This window comes from Perognathus longimembris, chromosome 23 (assembly GCF_023159225.1).
Source record: "Perognathus longimembris pacificus isolate PPM17 chromosome 23, ASM2315922v1, whole genome shotgun sequence".
Classification (NCBI taxonomy): domain Eukaryota; kingdom Metazoa; phylum Chordata; class Mammalia; order Rodentia; family Heteromyidae; genus Perognathus; species Perognathus longimembris.
Window position 1 is genome coordinate 15,867,640 of NC_063183.1, and position 20,018 is coordinate 15,887,657.

At 58.1% G+C, this 20,018-nt stretch overlaps 2 protein-coding genes across 2 annotated transcripts; both read right to left on the reverse strand.

Moving 5' to 3' along the window:
* Nucleotides 1-2,329: 2,329 nt before the first annotated feature.
* Nucleotides 2,330-4,561, reverse strand: Zg16b (zymogen granule protein 16B). Its single transcript, XM_048333118.1, is given in 4 exon segments — nt 2,330-2,592; nt 2,595-2,773; nt 4,260-4,365; nt 4,507-4,561. Coding segments are annotated over 4 exon segments (603 nt in total).
* Nucleotides 4,562-14,318: 9,757 nt separating this feature from the next.
* LOC125340741 (brain-specific serine protease 4-like) lies at nt 14,319-18,757 on the reverse strand. The gene is made up of 6 exons (XM_048332545.1): nt 18,610-18,757; nt 17,798-17,824; nt 17,251-17,422; nt 16,769-17,046; nt 15,646-15,803; nt 14,319-14,793 (listed from the first exon to the last, which is right to left on the reverse strand). The coding sequence occupies exons 1-6, from the start codon at nt 18,689-18,691 to the stop codon at nt 14,533-14,535; spliced, it is 978 nt and encodes a 325-aa protein (XP_048188502.1). The 5' UTR covers nt 18,692-18,757; the 3' UTR covers nt 14,319-14,532.
* Nucleotides 18,758-20,018: the final 1,261 nt, after the last annotated feature.

Sequence of the window (20,018 nt, forward strand, 5' to 3'; positions counted from 1 at the left end):
CCCAAGGAATGGGAAGGAGAGGCGGGCAAAGGTGACAGTGCTGAGGGTTTGGGGCATGTCTGAAAACCGGCTGTGACAAGTCCCACAATGCAGCCTCTGAGGGGGTTGCCAGTCAAGGCCCCCTTTCCTGTCCCTGTGCCCCTGCACCAGGCATGAGCAGTGAGCATTCCCTGGCCACTCACTAACTCTGTGATCCACTCAGCAAACACTTGCCAAGAACTTCTTCATACACGTCCCTGAGCACTGGAGGCCCCACGTCTAACCAGGAGCAGGCTGCCCTGGGGGGGTGGGGGGGGGAACAAATGTAGAAGCAGATGATAATCAATTGCTGCAGCCCGTGTGGCTGGAATAAGGAGTTGGGAGTCAGCTTCAGGTCAGTCTTCCTGGAGGAGGTTGACATTTGAGTTGTACTAAAGGATGAAGGGAAAATCAGCCAATGAGAGAAGGAAGGAGGGAGCTGCAGGCCAGTGCCTAGAGTGCTGAGCTCAGAGCTCCACAGGCTTCTGAGGATGGGGTCCAAGACTCCCACACAGACCCTGTTTGCAAAATGAGGAAACTGAGGCACAGAGGACTAAGTGACTTGTCCTGCCTCACACAGCAATAAGTGGCAAAACTGAGCTGTGGTCTCAGCTCTGAACCCCAGACCAAGGCAAAGATTTCACAAACGACCCTTAGTGCTCAAAGATAGACGTTGATGTTTTTATCTTCTCAGTGCTACTTTTAGTTTTATTTAATTTTAAACATGTATTTAGTATTGGAGTTTGAACCTGGGGCTTTGTGCTCGCTGGCCAGGCACTCTATCTCTTGCACCACACCTCCAGCCCAATATTTGTTTAAATGCTAGTGAGAATCCACAAACTCCATTTCACCTCCTGGAGATGTCACCTTGCTGGGCTTGAATGTGAGGCTGGAGTGTGGGGCCCAGTGAGCGGATTCCAGTCCCCCCCCTCACCGTTTCCCAAGCCTGGGTACACGTAGAAAACATTTCAGTGTGTGTGTTTGCTTTCCAAAGGGAGAATGCAAGGGGGAAGGTGCCCCTTCTCCTGGTGGGGGGGGGGGGGGGGAAGGACGCCCCTTCTCCTGAGTAGGGAGGATGCCCTTTCTCCGGCGAGGAGGGTCTCTGGCTGGATGGCCACCCCTGGCCCTCTCAGCCTGGCTACCGGTTCTGTGGTGTGGTCCTGTGGTGCAGACCTTCCGCTTAGCGGTTCTTGGCCATGAACGGTGTGCGGAGGGGGGAGAGGATACGGGGGGGGGCGCGGGGGGAAGCGGTAGGGCACGGGGGGGGGCGCGGGATGCGGGGGATCTCAGGGGATGCGGTGGGGGCGCGGGGGATGGGGGCGCGGGGGGATGGGGGGCGGTGGGGTGCGGGGGGTGCAGTGAGGCACAGTGGGGGCATGGAGGATGCGGTGGGGGCGCAGTGGAGGCGCGCTGAGGCGCAGTGGGGGCACGGAGGATGCGGTGGGGGCGCGGGGGATGCGTGGGGGGTACGGGGGGGCTCGAGGGGGGTCGCAGGGGATGCGGTGGGGGCGTGGGGGATGCTGTGGGGCGTGGTGGGGGCGCGGGGGGGTCGCGGGGGATGCGGGGGGCGCGGGGGATGCGGTGGGGGCGCGGGGGAGGCAGGGGGAGCGCGGGGGAATGCGGGGGGGGGCGCGGGGATGCGGTGGGGGCGCGGGGGATGCGGGGGGGGGCGCGGGGGATGCGGTGGGGGCGCGGGGGATGCGGTGGGGCGCGGTGGGGTCGCGGGAGATGCGGGGGGGGCGCGGGGGATGCGGTGGGGCGCGGGGGGGATGCGGTGGGGCGCGGTGGGGCGCGGGGGATGCGGTGGGGCGCGGGGGATGCGGTGGGGGCGCGGGGGATGCGGGTGGGGCGCGGTGGGGTCGCGGGAGATGCGGGGGGGGCGCGGGGGATGCGGTGGGGCGCGGGGAATGCGGTGGGGCGCGGGGAATGCGGTGGGGCGCGGGAGATGCGGGGGGGGCGCGGGGGATGCGGTGGGGCGCGGGGAATGCGGTGGGGGCGCGGTGGGGTCGCGGGAGATGCGGGGGGGCGCGGGGGATGCGGTGGGGGCGCGGGGGATGCGGTGGGGCGCGGTGGGGTCGCGGGAGATGCGGTGGGGGCGCGGGGGGCCGCGGGGGTGTCGCGGGGGATGCGGTGGGGGCGTGGGGAATGCGGTGGGGCGCGGGGGATGCGGTGGGGGCGCGGTGAGGACGCGGTGGGGGGCGCGGGTGTGAACCCCCTCCCCGGGGACAAGGACTAGGCGAGCGCACACGGGTGCAGAACTTTATTCAGCGCGGGGATCCGGGCAGCCCCGCCGTGCATGGGCGGTGCGGGGTCACCTGGCCGCCCAGCCCGGCCAGGTGAGCGCCCCCGGCTGCCGGGTGGCGCGGCCGGGGGGCGGCGTGGGGGGCGGCGTGGGGGACGGCGTGGGGGGCGCGGGCGCCGAGGTCGCGGGTCCCCGGCTGGACGTCGCGGGCCCCTCTGGAGCCGACCCCCACTTGAAGCCGATCCCGGACAGGCAGAGGAGACGGTGCTGGCCGTTGACGGTCAGGAGCCGCGGGGCCCGCGCCGGGGCCTGGGCGCTGAACGGGCGGCCGATCGGAGCCCGAAGGCGGCCTCGCGCCCCTCGCTGGTGACCAAGCGCAGCCGCCAGACGCAGGCGAGCGCGCGCCCGTCCACCGCGGTCACGCGCTCGCCCGGCCGCAGCGCCAGCTCCTGCGCGCGCCCGCCCGGCGCTCCGTAGCGCGCGCTCCAGCACGAGCCGAACCGCAGCTGGATGCTGGGGGCGGGGCGGGGGCGGGGCAGGAAGCGGAAGGGCGGGGCGGGGCGGGGCAGGAAGCGGAAGGGCGGGGCAGGGAGGGAAGGGAAGGAAAGAGAAGGGAAGGGTCAGTCCGTGCTGCCCACCCGGCCCTTCCCCTTCAGGTTGCAGCCTCCTTCCCAATAGCACGCACGACCGACCGTCTGTCTGTAGGTCTGTCTGTGTGTGTGACTATCCCTACGTCTGTCTGTCTGTCGGTCAGTCTGTCATCATCTCTCTCCGGGACCAGGCCAGCACACAGCCTGGCGCAAGTCCGGGGGTCCTCTGGCCTGGGCTTCTTTCGGACACACTCCTTCCCCCGGGTCCCCCGGGGTGTGGGTCTGGCCCTGAGGGTGGGCGAGCCCTGGATTGTGCCGCTGTTGTGTTTTCGCAGGCTATGTCCAGCCGCAGTGCCCGGGGTAGTGCCCTCCCACTGCCACCTCTTCCCGAGGGTCTGCCCAGCTCACACTCCCCTCAAGGAGGCGACCCAGGCACCCGCACTGAGGCCTGAGGCCCTGCTCCTAAACCCAACAGGCCAGCCGGGGGCCTGAGGGGGCCTGAGGCAGCAAGTCAGGCTCTGCCTGGTACTGGTGTTTTCCACCCGGCCCTTGGTGGTCTGGACTTGTGGAAACTTCAGCCTTTCCCGCCCTCGCAGGCTAAGACAGGCCCACCTGGGGCTGCCAGATGAAATGCAGGACTTTAGTTCAATTTGAGCTTCAGATAAACAATGAATAATTTTTATTTAAGTATTATGTTAAAAAATTAATACAGCTCAAGGCTGGTGCTCTACTACTTGACCCACAGCTCTACTTCTGGCTTTTTACTGGTTAGTTGGAGATAAGAGTCTCATGGACTTTACTGCCTGGGCTGACTTTAAAGTGCAATCCTCAGATCTCAGCCTCCTGAGTAGCGGGGATCACAGGTGGGAGCCACCAGTGCCCGGCTAAGTTTCTGATTTTTAAGGAATAAATATACTCCAAACACTGCACAAGACACACTTCAACTAAAAGATTGCCCATTGTTTATCTGGAACTCAATGAAGTTGGGTGTCCTCTACTTGTATTTGCTAAATTTAGCAACCATAATCTGAGACACTGGGGGCACTGCAGGATGGACAAGAACTCCCACACTTCAAATCTGGACACAGGCAGGTGAGGAATGGTTTCCGCTCCACTCCCATGCATGGTTTCTGTCTCTACCAGGGGTCCCTAAGGTCACCAGAACCCTGGGAGGGGACCTCCAAGCTTTAGTGGTCCTTTCTTACCAGGGTCCCCTTTCCAGCAGCCTCTTCACAGCCCTTCACCTCCTGCCTACCTGGGCCAGGAATTTCAGTCTGGCAAGGGAGCTTTCAGGTCAGGCCGGGAAAGTTGGATAATTGAGGCCAGGAAGACAGCATGGTCTTTAGTGGAGCAGCCGCAAGGCACGGGTACAATGTAGGCATCGAGGGAGAGCAAGGAGCCTCACTCACCCCTTGATGAAGCCCAGGATGCCCACGAAGACACGGATTGCCCGGATCTCACCCTGTTCTTCACCCTTGACGTAGAAGTAGGCGCCGCCTCCTGGGCCCTGCATCTCTGGGAAAAGGTGTATGGAAAGGTGAAGCAGCAGGAGAGAGCTTGGGGCCATGCTGCATCTTCACACATGGGTACTTCACACCTAGTACTGGACAGTGGGAGGCCAGGGCTGCTGGGGCAGCCTGGCAGAGTGGGGCTCACCCTGGGCTCTGCAGGCAGGGCTGGCGAGGAGGGCCAGGGTCAGCAAGAACAGCATTGTGGTCAGTGCCTGGACACAGTCTTGCAGTCAGAAGCTTCGGAGGGAGGCCAGACCTCAAGGATGTTCTGGGGAGGACACATCAATTGTGAGCCTGGAAAGGGCAGCCAGAGGTCTTTAGGGAACCTTCCTTTCCCACTACAGTGTGTGTGTGTGTGTGTGTGTGTGTGTGTGTGTGTGTGTGTGTGTGTGTGTGTACTGGAGCTTGAACTCATGGCCTGGTTGCTGCTCAGCATTTTCCCTCAAAGCTAGAATTCGACCACTTTTTGCCACAGCTCCATTTCTGGCTTGTTGGTGATTCATGGGCGATAAGCGTTTCACAGTCTTTTCTGCCTCAGATGGCTTTGAACCACGATCCTCAGATCTCAGCCTCCTTAGTGGCTAGGATTCCAGGTGTGAGCCAGTGCTGGCTTTCCCCAGGCTTTGTGAGCTGAGAGAAGAGCCTGAGCCTGTGGTACCCCTCCAGTGTCACTGTTCTGAAGTGTTGTAGCAAGGTCTGATCAAGGAATCCCAGGCCCCCTATCTTGGGCCCTGCAAGATCTGAAGCTGCTCCAGGAAGAGCCCTGTATGGGAAGGAAGCCTCCCCCCCCCCGGCCCCCGTTCCCTGACTTAGCTCCTGATGGTCAACCCACATCCCCTCTGCCCTCTCCTGGGTGACAGCAAACCCCACTCAGGCCCAGGCCTTCCTTACCTGCACTGCTTGACCTGGGCCCTCATCCTGCATGTTTATAACTGGGGGTTGGTGGTGGCTGGGGGACCTCCACCACTGTGGCTCTGCCCCTCCCCTCAGGGGTTCGTGCAGGAATGCAGAACTCTCCATCCTGGGACACTGTTTGCGTTCCTGTCCACAGCTTGGGGACAAATGAGCCCCACAGCCGAGGCCATGCTCTGCAAGGATCCACCATGGACTGTGCTGGAGCTGGAAGAGGAGCGAGGTGGTCACACTTGGTGACATCAACCAACTCAGGCAAAGCATGGGGCCCAGGCCAAGGGACCAGTGTTTGCTCAGATTTCCTGAGGTGTGCAGTGGCCTGGACGCATAGGAGAGAGGACAGGAAGTTCCGCCCATGAGGGCTGTCCAGAGGTAGCAGTGTCCAGGGAAGATGGCCAGCCCTGGAGAACATGCAGAACACCCCCCTCATTCGGACAAAGGTGCTTGCACTCTCTTCCAATGCTCTCCTGGAAAGGACTCGTTCCTCCCCTCCCTGCAAGGACTGCTCACACCAGCACCTAGGAATCGAGCACTTACATGGCCAGGGCTCTTACCAAGTTCTCTTGAACCCTAAGGCAACCTTGAGCCTGGCTTAGCCAAGGGGCCATTTTGTACATTTTGTACGTTGAGATGCTAAGAGCTTTGGATCATTCCCTACGTTACCAGGGAGTTGGAGAGAGAATCCAGGTTTTTGCTTGGGGGCTTTTTGGGTGTGTGTTGATAGTGGGGCTTGAACTCAGGGCTTGGGCACTGTTCCTGATCTTTTTGTTTTGTTTTGTTTTGTTTTTTTTGATCAAGGCTAGTGCTCTTCTACTATTTGAACCACAGCTCCACTTCCAGCTTTTTTGGTGCGTAATCGCAGATAAGTGTCTCTAGCGTTTGTCTGCTTTGACTGGCTTCAAATGGTGATCCTTAGATCTCAGCTTCCTAAGGAGCTAAGATTACAGACATGAGCCACTGGCACCTGACTTCAAGGTGTGTAACTTCTAAGCCTTATCTATGGCCCCTGCATTGTGAATACTCACCCTCCCCCCCACCGTGCCCCTCGGCACTGCCTTGGGCATCCAATGCTCCCTCGCCCCCTTCCTGAGTTCCCCTGACAGCATTCACCCTTTTCTTCTTCCTAGCTTATGAGTAGCACAGCTCAGTCCAAGGCTGCCCTGTCCAGCCTGTCCAGGGCCTGGGAGAGGCATTCAGTGGTGGGCAGCAACACCCCCCCCAAAAAAAAGCCTGGCACAGACTCCTAATGCTGCTGCAATGACTGGGGCGGGGGCAAGGAGGAAGAGGAGCTGCATAGCAGAACTGCCATTGTGCTGAGCCCTATGCAAACAGCAAGCCACCAGGCAAAGGACACAGGGAAAGGGCACCAGAACAGCACACAAAGGGCTGGTGGAAAGGCTGTCAAGCCTGAAGTGGAAAAACCTCCTTTGCAAGTTTCATTGCCATTTGGGGCCCTTTTTTCTGCCCAGCCAGGGTCGCTTCCTGGGAGGGGATGGGCAGGGAGCTGGGGCGGGCAGGGGTCCAGCGATCTGGGTGAGGGGTAGCAGGTAGACATGGCATCTTGTTATTCTATGTGTGGCCACATTGTGCCTATTTAACTGAGTAAACTGAGGCCTGCAGAGGGGCGTGTTTGTTCTTCACAAACACGGAGGCCAGAACAGGTGAACATAAGCCTCCTGCCCCGGGGAGCCGGCACCCTGAAGACCCGTGTTCTGGGCTGGCTGGAGAGGCCACATCCTCAGTAAGGAGGCCTCAGCCCAGCAATTCCTGGGCCTGGTTTCCACCAAGAGCTGAAGAACTGCCCTCCAGACCTGATAGGCTGAGGGCTGCAGGTGACTGGGCTAAGAACACCCCATTGCTGGCTGCGAGCTTTGAGCCTCAGATCTCAGCTTCCTGTGTAGCTAGTGCTTTAGGCCTAATTGAGAAGATTTGGGGGTGGAGGGAGAGAGGTTGCACCAAGCCAGTCTGTGGTGAGGAACCATCCTTGGGCCAGACCTGTCCCTCCCAGAACCCAGGGTGATTAATTACAGGTCAGAGAGAGCCAAGCAACAAAGGAGGCAGGCGGGTGGCTGGGATGGCCAGCTTTTGGCCTGCTTTTCAGTTACTTCCTGGTGTTGTTGTGTGGGGGTTTTTGTTTGTTTGTTTGTTTTTTCTCTTCCTTCCTTGGTCTTCTAGTCCCCCTACTGAGCTATAGCACCAAGCAGAAAGGCAGCACCTCTGACGTGTGTGAACAATTGCAGGCCCAGGAACTCAGCAAGGCTGGCTCCACAGAAAGAAACACTCGGTAACCAAAATACTCAGCAAGGACAAGGCAGGTATCTGTGTCACAAAGACCCCCATTCAGGGGCGTCTTCCCAGGTGGCAATGGCAAGATGAGAGAGACAGTGTGACCAGCGCCTCGAGACAGGGGCAGGCGTGGGATGGGCGTGGATGCCCCCCCTCTTCTTCTTCCTCTTCCTCCTCTTCCTCTTCTTCTTCTTCTCTCTCTCTCTGTCTTTCTGTCTCTATCTCTGTTTCTCTCTGTTTTTTTCTTTTTCTTCTTTCTTTGTTTGCCAGTCCTAGGGCTTGAACTCTGGGCCTTGGCATTGTCCCTGAGCTTTTTTGCTCAAGGCTAGTACTCTACCTCTTGAACCACAGCACCACTTCTGGCTTTTTCTGTTTATGTGATACTGAGGAATCGAACCCAGGGCTTCATGCATGCTATGCAAGCACTCTTCCACTGAGCCACATTTCCAGCCCCCTTTTTTGGTTCTTAATTGAAGATAAGAGTCTCATGGACTTCCTTGTGAGGGTTGCCTTCGAACTGTAATCCTCAGATCTTAGACATGAGCGACAGGCCACCTGGCCATCCCTCTAGTGTTTTATACAAGCAGATCATGTTTTCTGTTGTTAATGAGAGATAGGGATTTTCATTCTGTTTGTGGGCTATGCATCCTGAGATGGCCCTGTTTGTGGAAATGTCCCTCATGGTTACCAAGAGACTGTCCCTCACCTCCTCAGGCACAGAATGCCTGCGGTGACCTCTATCTGACCTTCCTGGATGGTAACAGAGTGAGGGAGCACGGGGCATGCGGACCCCGGGTGCAGGAGCAGACTGCTCTGCTATGCAGTCTCAGTGCCAAGAGCGAAGGACATGTGCAGAAGCCCTGAGCTGGCACAGTAGCAGCCAGTGCACCTGCGCAAGCCACCAGACACATGCACAGAGGATCAGAGCCCGGGGACCCCATCACCTGTCTCTCTAATGCTCCAGCATAAGTCCCAACAAACCCTCATTCAGATGTGTGATTTCTTTCTTTTTTTTTTTTTGCCAGTCCTGGGCTTGGACTCAGGCCTGAGCACTGTCCCTGACTTCTTTTTTGCTCAAGGCTAGCACTCTGCCACTTGAGCCACAGTGCCACTTCTGGCCGTTTTCTATATATGTGGTGCTCGGGAATCGAACCCAGGGCTTCATATATACGAGGCAAGCACTCTTGCCACTAGGCCATATTCCCAGCCCCAGATGTGTGATTTCTGTCTCAGCAGAGCCCAAAACCCAAGGCTGAGCTGGTAAAGCAAGAGCTGGGAGGGAGAGGTTTGGATAATAGAGATTCTGTGCTACTCAGAGAAATTGGTTTCTACTGCTGCGTGTCATTCCCCACCCCCTCCCTGAATTTGAGCTTAAAATCTCCTGTAGATTGAATCTTTTTCTTAGAATGAGGTGTGTCACTAGGTGGATAGATTAATGAATGGATGGATGTGTGGATGGGTGGGTGGGTTGGTGAATAGATGTGTGGATGGATGGATGAATGGATGGATGGATTGTGTATGGGTGGGTGGAGGGAAGGAGGGAGGGATGGATGTGTGGATAGATGGAGGGAGGGGGGGAGGGATGTGTGGCTAGGTAGGTGGATGGGTCGATGGATGAATGGATGGTTGTGTGGATGGGTGGATAGATGGATGGACAGATGAACAGAAGAAAGGGTAGGTGGAAGAACACACTAGCACTCATCACACACCTGTTTTGGAGCTGGTGTGATGTAATGTATTTGCACAATTGTCACTGGTTTAATTGCCATCAACACCTTTGGGGTGGCTATTCTTTCCCAGTGTTTCCAGATGAGCGGATGAGGGCTGAGAGTTGAAGTCATTCTCCCTGTGAGTCATTCAGATTGCCACCAAATCCTATGGCCTTTCTTCCACCTCCTGCTCAGGTGCCAGCCTAACCACCAATGCTGTCAGTGTCTACATGGCGTTGGCTTTTCCTGCTTGAGAAACTGAGGCCCAGCCACACTCGGTGCCCTTGTCAAGTCACTCACTGTGACTCACTGCCCACTGTAGGTCTGGAGTTGAGGCACCAGGCTGGGCCCTGAACCACCAGCCCAGGTCAGGGGCTGAGGGCCCTCTGCTCCCGCCTCTGCCGATGCCTCTTGTCTTGGCCCTTCACCCCTCCATCTCAGGTGACTCCTGCTCTAGACAGACTTCAGCCTGTCTCTCTTCCGGAACATTCGTGTCACCTGTAACCACTTCCTCATCCGTGTTCTGGAGCTCATCTACGTGCTGGCTGTGGATTGACTCCTCTTACACAACACCCCAGCCTGTCCTGGAACAAACCCGTCACAGTCCTAGGCCCGCAGAGGCCCAGGTGCCCCGAAAGTGCAGCCAGCAGCCAGGGGTGGGGCTTGAGGAAGCTGTGGGGTCCCCACGGCTGCTGGATGGGGCACAGCTACCCCGGCTGCCATGACCTAAATTGGCTCCTGCCAGGCACTGCTGACCCCGCCTTGCCTGTGGTAGTGAGCTGGGGAGGGGGTCTTCATAAGGAGATGGCCTGTGTTCAAGTCCTCCCGCGTGGGCCACGTGTACCCCTGTGGGGAGCCAGAGCAGGGAAGAGAAGACCAAGAGCATGGTGTTTGGCCGCAGGCGCAGAAGAGTGCGCACACAGCCGGGGAGCGTGCGGGGGTTCTGGAACACACTGTGGCCAGGGTCAGCTCGCTCTCTGGACAGGAGACTGGGGGCTGAGGGGTCCCCCTGAGGAGGGTGCCAGCTGCAGCATGGCAGCAGAAGCGCAGGGGACTTGAGGGATTCCTGTTGCTCTCACCCGCCACTTTCCCTCCGGTTTTAGTGAGAGCAGTCGAGATGGGGTGTGCAGTAGCCCAACAACACTTGGAAGTTATTCGCCAGAGAAAGTCATCAGACAAGGTGGGAGAAACCCACAGGCTAGAAACTTCCACAGGCACTCAGAGGTTGGAGGAGGCCCCTTGGGTTCTGGGAGCACAGGGAGAGGACTCAGGGGAGGGCAGGGAGGGGCAGGGTAGAGGGCCCCAAAGGACATGATGCTCCCCTTCCCCAAGCCAGTGACTGCCCAATCACCTTGCCTCACAAAGACAACAGGAGTTGAGGAGAGGTGGAGGATCTCCCAATACAATGCTCCCTGCAAGTACCTTCTGGGCTCTGTGGGCTGTCCATGTTTCTGAGACCCACCTGCCTAGTGGGGCCCCACACAAATGGCCAAAGCTGGGCCTGCTATTGGCTGGTTGGTTGCCATAGCAATGCACATGGCCACTCCTGTGAGTTCCCAGGGTCTCAGGTTGTTTGAATCATGATGACTATACATAAGTCATCATCCTATTCCTTGAAAGCTTTTAAGAGGGTACCGGAGCTCCACTAACAACCACACTGAGCTAGGCTCAGGAGGCTGGGCAGGACCATCACGAGTTCAAGGCCAACCTGAGCTACATAGTGACTCTGTCCCAAAAAACAAATGAGCAAATGCTAGCTGGACACTCATGGCTCACACCTGTCATCATAGCAACTTAGGAGGCTGAGATCTGAGGATCCACAGTTCAAAGCCAGCAAGAACGTCTGTGAGACTATAATGAACCACCAAAAGGTCAGAAATAGAGCTATGGCTCAAATGGTAGAGTGTCAGCCTTTGGGGGTGGGGGGTGAAGCTCAGGAACAACACCTAGCGCTAAGATCAAGCCTCAGGACCCACTCAAAAACAACTAAATAACAGGAACAAATAAATAAATAAATGCTAATTAACATCACAGCCACACTCCTCCCTTATCAGGGAGGAATCCTGTTTGCAATTTTCCAACCTCTCCAGAAAGAGCTTGGTCAGTGGTAAATTTCCTGAGCAAATCCAGGCAAGGGAGGAAGCAGTTCCTTGGGCTCCTGGTCTCAGTTCATTGTGGCACTTTTTAATCTTTTAGAGGTTGATACTGAATATTTTAAGTGAAAATAAAATTGATCAGTGTCATAAACTCAAGAGTAAGCCAGGCACCAGCAAATCCTAGCTCCTCAGGAGGCTGAGAGCTGAGGATAAAAGACTAGCCCAGGCAGGAAAAGTCTGAGATTCTTATCTCCAATTAACCAGTAAAAAGCCAAAAGTGGAGCCATGGGTCAAGGGGTAGAGCATCAGCCCTGAGCAATAAAGCCCAGGAACAGCAATCAAGGCCCTGGGTTCAAGCCCCAGGACTGGTGCGTGCACGCACGCATACACACACACACACACACACACACACACACACACCCTTCCACATGAACATAACAACCAAACTCTGAGGCATCTAGTTGCAGTACTGAGTGAATGAATGCCTGCGGAATGATGGTTCATTGTGACTGGCAGCGAGATAGGGAGGCGGGCTGCCTGAGCTCCGAAGCCGAGGCCTTTGTCGCTAGTGGGGTTTAGAGCAGCCCCCATCCCTTGTCCCCAGCACGTCTCAGCTCCCCCTTCCCCTGCCTTCTGGGGGTGCGGGCTCAGAGCCCTGTGCCCCATGGCTCCTCACTGCGATGTCTAGGTATCCACACGAAGTCCTTCCACGCCAGTGCTGGGCCAGGCTTCCGTCAGCAGCTGAGCGGGAGCGCTGGGCGTGTATCCAGACTGGGATGCTGGCTGCGGGGCTGGGCAGCTTGCACACCGGGGAAGATCCCAGAACAAGGCTGCGGGAGCAGGTTGGACCCCAGCCCCCCATGCCTGGGGCTGCTCCTGAACAGCACCAGCACCCGCATCAGCACCCCCCCTACCCCAGGCAGGTCATGGAGCACTGGCTGCCTTTGAGGAAGAGGCCTCAGCTTCCCACTCCACACCCCAGCCTGCTTCTCAGGCCTGGGATACCCAAGGGCCCCTCAGGTGCATGGGCCCTACCGCTCACCCAAGCACCCTCCTGTTGATGGCTGCTCCTCTGCCTAGCAGACCCTTCTGGACATGGATTCGAAGGGGCTTCTGCACACATCCCTCCACACAGAGGAAGGAGAGGAAGGAAAGACAGGGTAAGGAGACTGACCAGTAAGAAATGAGAAAACAATCCGAGATAAGAAAACAGAGACGCAAAAGGAGGGAAACTAGGGTAGAGGAAAACATGAACAGGCCAGGCCTGGGCTGGGAGGAATTATTAAGGTGAGAGGAGGAGAGGGAGTGAAGAGCGAGGAGCAGGGTGATGGAGGAAGCTATAGTCGAATGGGGGAAAGGCAGGGAGAGAGGCCAGCAAATGAGGGCTGGGAAATGGAGGCAGGAAGAGGAAGGGAAGGGTCAATCGTGGGTAGAGAGGGCACTGGGTTACAAGGCCAAGAGCCGTGAGGACTCAGCTGGGGCAGTGCCTCCACCGCTGAAGCTACCACCTGTGTGGCCCAGACACCTGAGTCACCCACTCTAGCTCCTTCCTGAGCGGGCAGCCAGTTTGAGTTGTTTGTTTGTTTTTAAGGACTCATTCATTGCTTTCTGAGAATAATATAAAGGTAATCAAAACAATATGAATGGGGCCAGGGTGATGACTCAGTGGGAAGAGAGCTGGCTCAGCCTGCAAGGCCCTGAGTTCCATCCCCAGCACTGAAAAAATAAACAAGCTGGGCAAGGTGGCTTATATCTTCAATTCCCAGAAGAAGCACAGCTTGAAGCTAGCATGGGCAAAAAGCTCAAGGGACTCCTCTCAACAAAATAAGCCAGGCATGGGGGGGCCACATTTGTAATCCCAGCTACATCATAGCCTGGGCAGAAAGGCTTGAGGTCTTATCTTATAAATAACGAAAGCAAAAAGGAGCTGGGGGCTTGGCTCCAGTGGTATCTGTCTAGCAAATGTGAAGTCTTGAGTTCAACCCCCAGTATCAACTGGGAGCTGGTGTTTCACTCCTGTAATCCTAGATAATCAGGCAGATAAGAGCTGAAGATCTCATTTTGAAACCAGCCAGGACAGTAACATCCACGAGACTTTTTATCTCCAAATAACCATCTAAAAGCTGGGGGTGGAGCTGTGATTCAAGTGGTAGGGTACCAACCTTGAGTGAAAAAGCTAAGGGACAGCATCTAGGTTCTGAGTTCAAGACCTAGTTTAGGTACTAAAAACAATAGAAAAGCAACACCAAAAGCAAATACATATATACATACAAAAATATATGTGAATTCTATATTTGAATATGTTTATGTGTGTAATGCATATGTTTATATACATATTATATGTATTGCATATGAATTCTGTGTTATTATGTATGTATACACCGGGACCCCCAGCCTCACCCAGCTGGTTACAGCGGGGCTGGGGGCGGGTGACTGGGGCTCCTGGCTGCCATGCTGAGGGGAAGAGGGAGGTCATAGCCCAGGTCCCTGGGCAGGCAGGAATCTGCATCATGCATTTCTGTGAGACAGTGAGGTGAGGGGCAGGTAGACCTCCGGGCCTGCCCACTGCTTAATTGTTTTGTTCCTTCACGGCAGGGAGGAATTTATGGTCAGCCTGAGTCACTGCATGAATCAGCTCCTGGCAGGGAGGGCGGAGGCCCGACACAGGGAGAGGCTCTGGTGGCCCAGACTTGAAGCTCTCCGTCCAAGCCCTACCTAGCTGGAGCACTGTCACGAGGAGTCGGTGCCCTAGGCCTGGAGTGGGGTGCACCCACCCCTTCTGCTAGGGCTTCCCCGAAACGTGCCTGCTTCCCCTGGCTGGGGCCTCCAGACCTGGGCCTCCAGGCCACAGCCCGGGTCTCCTCTCTCAAAGGCTGGAGTCAGGGCATCTGCAGCCAGGCCACCGCGCAAACTCACACCACCCCCATACACAGGGAAGCACTGGACCTGGAGGATAAATAATTTATTGGAACCGGGAGAATAAATATGGGGGCAGGATTACAAAGCACTGTAAAAATCAGAAACAACGTATTTACACACAGGTGACCGCTGCCGAGGAGGCGTGGCCGTGGTCTGAGGGCGTGGCTCTATGTGGGCGTGGTCCGGGTCGGTGGGCGTGGCCTCTACCTGGCACAGCCCGCGAGCGCCCCCCGGAGGCGAATGATCTATTTACAAGGGAGGAAGTGGCAGGTGGTCCGGGGTCTCCCGAATCCCTCGCCTCCCCGCTGGGGACGGGGTCTGCCCTCCGCCCCTCGAGCGCCCGCGGAGCTGCACCCCTTGCACGACCCTCTGCACCCAGGAGCGGTGGGCCAGGAGGTTGGTGTAAACGCCGGGTCTGTTTCGCTCTGCGCAGCCCTCGCCCCAGCTGATGATGCCCCCGAGCAGCCAGGAGCCCTCGATCTGGCACATGAGGGGACCTCCGGAGTCACCCTGCAGTCAAGGGAGGAAATTAGGGACCCGGAGGGGCGAGATGCGCAGAGCTGTGCCCGGGGCGTGTGGAGGGGGGGAGCGCCTGGACCCAGGACTCCTTCCTGGAGGCCGCAAGGACAAAGACAGGCCTGCCACACCCACTGTAACAAGCAGCATTCGGCCCTTGCCCCTGCCTGTAGGGGCAGGGATATGGGCATTTGTTCCACAGGTTCAGAAGGAAGAAGTGACTTACTCCAGGGGGCAACTTGGGCAGCAGCAAGGCACTGCAGCCAGGCCTTGTGCTGGCCAAACCTAGGGGCTGACCACTATAGCATCGGCCTCTGAGGGCACTGGGGCTCCCACCAGCATGCCCTCACTCCAGGCCCACAGCCACTCATGCCTGTAAAACTGGCCTCTCAGGAGGCTGAGATCTGAAGATTGAGGTTCACAGCCAGCCTGGGCAGGAAAGCATGTGCCTCTCATCACCAATTAACCAGCAAAAAGCCAGAAGTGGAGCTTGTGGTTCAAGAGATTGACTGCCAGCCTTGAACAAAAGAAAACCAAAGGGCTGGGAACATGAAGCCCTGGGTTCGATTCCTCAGCACCACATATATAGAAAAAGCTGGAAGTAGTGTTGTGGTTCGAGTGATAGAGCGCTAGCTGTGAGCAAAAAGAAGCCAAGGACAGTGCTCAGGCCCTGAATTCAAGCCCCAGGATTGGCACAAGGAAAAAGAGTGAGTTGGCACCTCTGAGCTCTAAGGTGCTTGATGCACAACTGATATGTGAACAAAGAATTGATGTCCGTCACCTGGGGGAGGTGGCCCAGGCAGGGGTGATGGTGTGTCCCTGCCTCTGAGCCGGGTGTGCACTCACCAGGCAAGCATCCCGCTGCCCTTCCAGGTACCCCGCACACAGCATGTCATTGGTGATGGCTTCTTGCCCCGCTCCCCGCCAGTACAGGAGGCTGCAGATCTCTGAGTCGATGATGGGCACCCTCAGCTTCTGCAGGGTCTGAGGGTGGGGCAGGGGCACTGGGGAGGGAGCAGGCAGTCAGGCCAGGCTGGCTCTCCTGCTCCCCTCAGGCGACGAGCTCCATCCACTTGCACAGCAGTGGACATTTGGAAGGTGGAGGCAGGAAGACTGCAAGTTCAAAGCCAGTTTGGGCTATACAGAGAGACTCTGTAATTAATGAACTGATTAAAAAAATTCTCCTTAAGGCCCCCAAGGGGCTAAACTGGTGGCCTATCATTTCCTGTTTCTGGCACTACATTATCCAGTAAAGGATTGCAGTGTGTTCAGTAAATGTCTCATTAAGCGACAAATTCCACCAGAACCTGGGGGAACCCCCACACCCACATATTGGTCTGTCGTCTCCCGGAGGAGTCTGCAACCTGAGTCTCCACACAAACAAGCAGTTCTAAACCTGGGTTAGAGTCCCATTTTCCTTTCCCTTTATCCACCTCCAGTCTCTGTCTCCCCCCTCACTCTATCTTCCAATCTTCGTTATACTGCTGTTGTAGACTAATTTTACCTTTCTTTTGTCCAGCTCAGGCTCGCTCTGTCCATCTTTTTCCCCTTATAATCTGTCTTTCTTTTGCTTCTCTTCTGTCTTTTACTTGATCCAGTTCTAGATGTTTGTAGATGGTGTTTTCCAAACTTGGTTTGAAAACTGAGTTTTACACCGGTGCCTGCAATTGTGGCATGCTGCCACCAGGGGGTGCTCATTCCCATTTGAGAATCCTCCCTGATTTCCTTTCACCTGGGACCCAGCTTAGCCCACCCATGCCTCCATTCCTATGTCAGTGAATAGCAGCATCCTCCCAGCGGCTGCGGTTACCCCCAAACACAGTGGGGGGGGAGGTGGTACCTTGTGCCTACAACTTGTCTCACTGCTCACCTGGGTTTCTGTGACCTTCCATCTTTGAACCCTGGCCCATCTCTTATCTCTGTCATGCCCAGCCATCCCCCCCAACCCTCTGGGTGGGGGGGTCCGCACCTCCATCACGGATGCTCCCCCAGCCTGCGATCCAGCACTGGGTGTGTGGTGGGAGACGGACAGAAGCATCCGGAAGGCAGATGGGCAGGACCCGCTCTGAGAACTGGATGGGGGCATCGAGGCGCACCAGGGCGATGTCTGCGCCCGCGGCCTCCTTCCAGGAATACCGGGGGTGGGGCAGCACCCAGGCGATGCCCACCTGCTGGGCCCGAGGGCCTGGGTTCTCCAATTCCCAGGCCCCCAGCAGCACGGAGAACAGGGAGAGCTCATCCAGATAACTGGAAGGGGAGAGAAGGGGGGGGGGGTGGTTAGGAAGGGAAGGGGATGGAAGTGGGGAGGGCTCAAGATGGGACAAGTCTCCAGGCCCCAGGACAGCTCTCCTGAGGGACAGCAGGGTCTGACGGAGGCCTACAAGCTGAGGCCGGGGTGTGGGGGGGGACCCCAGGACCCAGGCTTCCCTTGCTCAGCTGGGCCTCACGTACCCCTTGAAGCAGTGGGCAGCAGTGACCACCCAGTGCCTGGTGAGCAGGGAGCCCGCGCAGTGGTGGGTGCCATTCTTGCGGATGCTCACGATCCAAGGCCACTCAGCGTCCCTACTGTCCTGGCCACCCACGACCCTGCTCAGCTGCTGCGGCCTTCCACACTCTGGGGGTGCTGGCGGGGGGAGGGGAAGACTTCTGTTATGTCCACTGTTGTCTCCTACCACCCTCCCCTGTGCCCTCAGGCCTCTGCCCCTGCCCAGCACCCACACTCCACTGGGCCCTCTCCCTGGCGGTGGCCCCCGCCCCCCCAGACTCTCCTGCGGCTGGCCCTCTTTCCACTGGCACTCCCTGGCTGGCCTACTCTTCCTGTTCTCTTGATCCTGGTCCCCGCCTCAGGCTACTCCTACCCCACCCCTTCTTGTTCAGATCCCACTGTCTTTCTGCCCCCTGGTCTTTCTTTCCTACTTCTTCTCCTTTCCTCCCTGCCCTGCCCTGCCCTGCACAGACGGAGCCCCCGCCCCTGCCAGCTCAGAGCTGAGACACTCACCCGAGATCGCGGCCGCACTGAGGGTGGCTGAGGACGAGAGAGGCAGAGTCAGGCCCATGCCCAGCGGGGCTCTGTGCCCGTGGTCCGTGGCCCGGGGCACCCCCATTCCTTCAGGCAGGCTTCCTCCTAGGTCCCTCCAGCCCCTCTCCCTCAAGACCCAACCTAGAGTCAGGGTGGGGCAGACAACCTGGGCCTGATACCACAGAGGCAGCCCACCTTCCTGCCTGTCCCCATGTGGTCAGCTCTTACCCTGGCCCCAGGCCACCTCCCCGGCCCCCATGGAGGCCCCGGCAGCAACCAGGGACCTGGAGGCGGGACTTCCTCCCTGACCTTGTGACACCCGGGCCCAGAGGTCAGCTCCTTCCTGAGTCATGTCCTTTGACATGAGGGGGAACCCCACAGTAGATGCCCAAGCCACAGCTTGGTCTTCCAGCCCAGGACCCTTGCCTGCCCCTCCAGTGGGAGAGCCTCGCCCCGGAGCAGCTGCCTGCCACCTGCCCTGGTGCCAATGTGCCCCAGAACACAAGGCCCAGCCCAACCCCCCCAGTGCCGGCAGGTGGCAGGGACAAGGGAGAGAGGACAATGAGACACTGCGTCCATGGTATGCATCTACATGGCTGCTGAGGAAACTGAGGCATGGACTAATTAGCATGCTAGAAATAAATAAAAGGCACACACACATGCGTGTGCACACATGCACACATGTACGCACAGGTACACGGCACACACAGGCAAGCCCAGATTCCAAGCATGTTCAGAGCGAGGTGCACACCTGGGGTGGAAGAGGGAGGAGGGGGGTCGTCAGGACTCACCGGTGGGAACCAGAAGCAGCAGCAGCACAGAGAGGGTCCCCCGACCCCCACCCAGGCCTGAGGGTGTTCTGGAAAGCTCCATGGCCTCCAAGGGTGGAGATGCAGTGTCTCCAGGGAGCGGAGGCCGTGGGACTGGGGCTGGGCTGGGCAGGACGGTGGCTGGAGGAGATGGGGCTCCCCACAGGTCCCCAGGTTTTATGCTGGAGGCGGAATGCAGTAGGACCGGTCCCCCTGGTGGCTCAGGCTGGGTCACCCAGGCTGCAGTGCAGCGCGGAGAGGAAGCAGCCGCTACTGGGCTGGGGGCGACTCAGAGCCCCAAGTCCCCATGTCCATCAGGATGCAGGCGGCGGGCCGAGGCAGGTGAAGGAACCAGGCTGGCCATCTGAGCTGTGGCTTCGCTATCGGCTGTCCAGGGGAGCAGGGGAGCCCCCCAGTGCTGAGGGGGCAGGGTCTGTCCCTGGGCACAGTGTTGGGGTCCCTGAGGTCTGTAGGTGGTGGGGAGGGGGGCTGGTGGGGGGGCAGGGCTCTGTAACGGCTCCAGCCCTCAGGGCCCTGGGTGCTGTGACTCAGCCACCAGGATGTGCCATGCTGGGGCCCCAGGTTCCCGTTACCCCACTTCCTAGGACACTGTGACTCAGCCCCCATGCCAGCACAGCCTGGCAGCCTCTTCTGGCCACACTATCATTAGGCAGGGTCAGCTGTGGCCACCTGGCCAGGCCAACCCCAGAGTGCAAGCCGGGGCCTCTAGCAGCCACCTGGGGGAGGTCAGGACCCCCATCCTGGACCCTCACAGGACGTGGAGCCATGGATGTGAGGGTGGCCACCTGGAGCTGGACAGGGTGCCCTGACTTGTGTCACACACTCACAGTCACCCCAAACAGGAACAGGGATCCCCCCGCCTGATCATGCCCCGCACCTGGGGCTCTGCTAGGACAAGGCCTAACAGAAGCCAGCCCGGACACTGCTGCAGCAAGTGAACTGCCTGGGAAACTGCAGGCAGTCAGGGGACACGCCAGGGACTGGGTCAGGGGACCCCCAATAGTGAGTTATTCTCTGGCTCAGGATCCTGGGGGTCACCCCAAACATCCTCATGAGTGGCCAGCTTTTGTGGCCTCCCCCATAGCAGCAGAGCAACACACTGGGGTGCACACCCACCCCCCTCCCTGTCTCTGTTACCCTTCCGTCAGAAACCCTGCCCCCACCCACTCCACAAACAGCTTTAGGCGCCTGCTGTATGCCAGGCCCCGTGCTGGGCACCCGGCCACTGGGGGCGAATGAGACACAGACCCTGTGCTCAGGAAGCATGCGTGTCCCCAGGAGTGGGAGGCAGGCATGGTGACAGGGGGGTGACTCACGGGGCAGTGGTGTGGACCTGGGGTGCCCACTCTGACTTCCGGTGCCACACCGTG

Coding starts and splice junctions, on each gene's coding strand:
- LOC125340741 (XM_048332545.1), bottom strand. CDS start 18,691: ATGGAGCTTTCCAGAACACCCTCAGGCCTGGGTGGGGGTCGGGGGACC. Junction 17,825..18,609: donor GCTGCTTCTGGTTCCCACCG/GTGAGTCCTGAC, acceptor TCTCGTCCTCAG/CCACCCTCAGTGCGGCCGCG. Junction 17,047..17,250: donor GCTGCCCACTGCTTCAAGGG/GTACGTGAGGCC, acceptor CTCCCCTTCCAG/TTATCTGGATGAGCTCTCCC.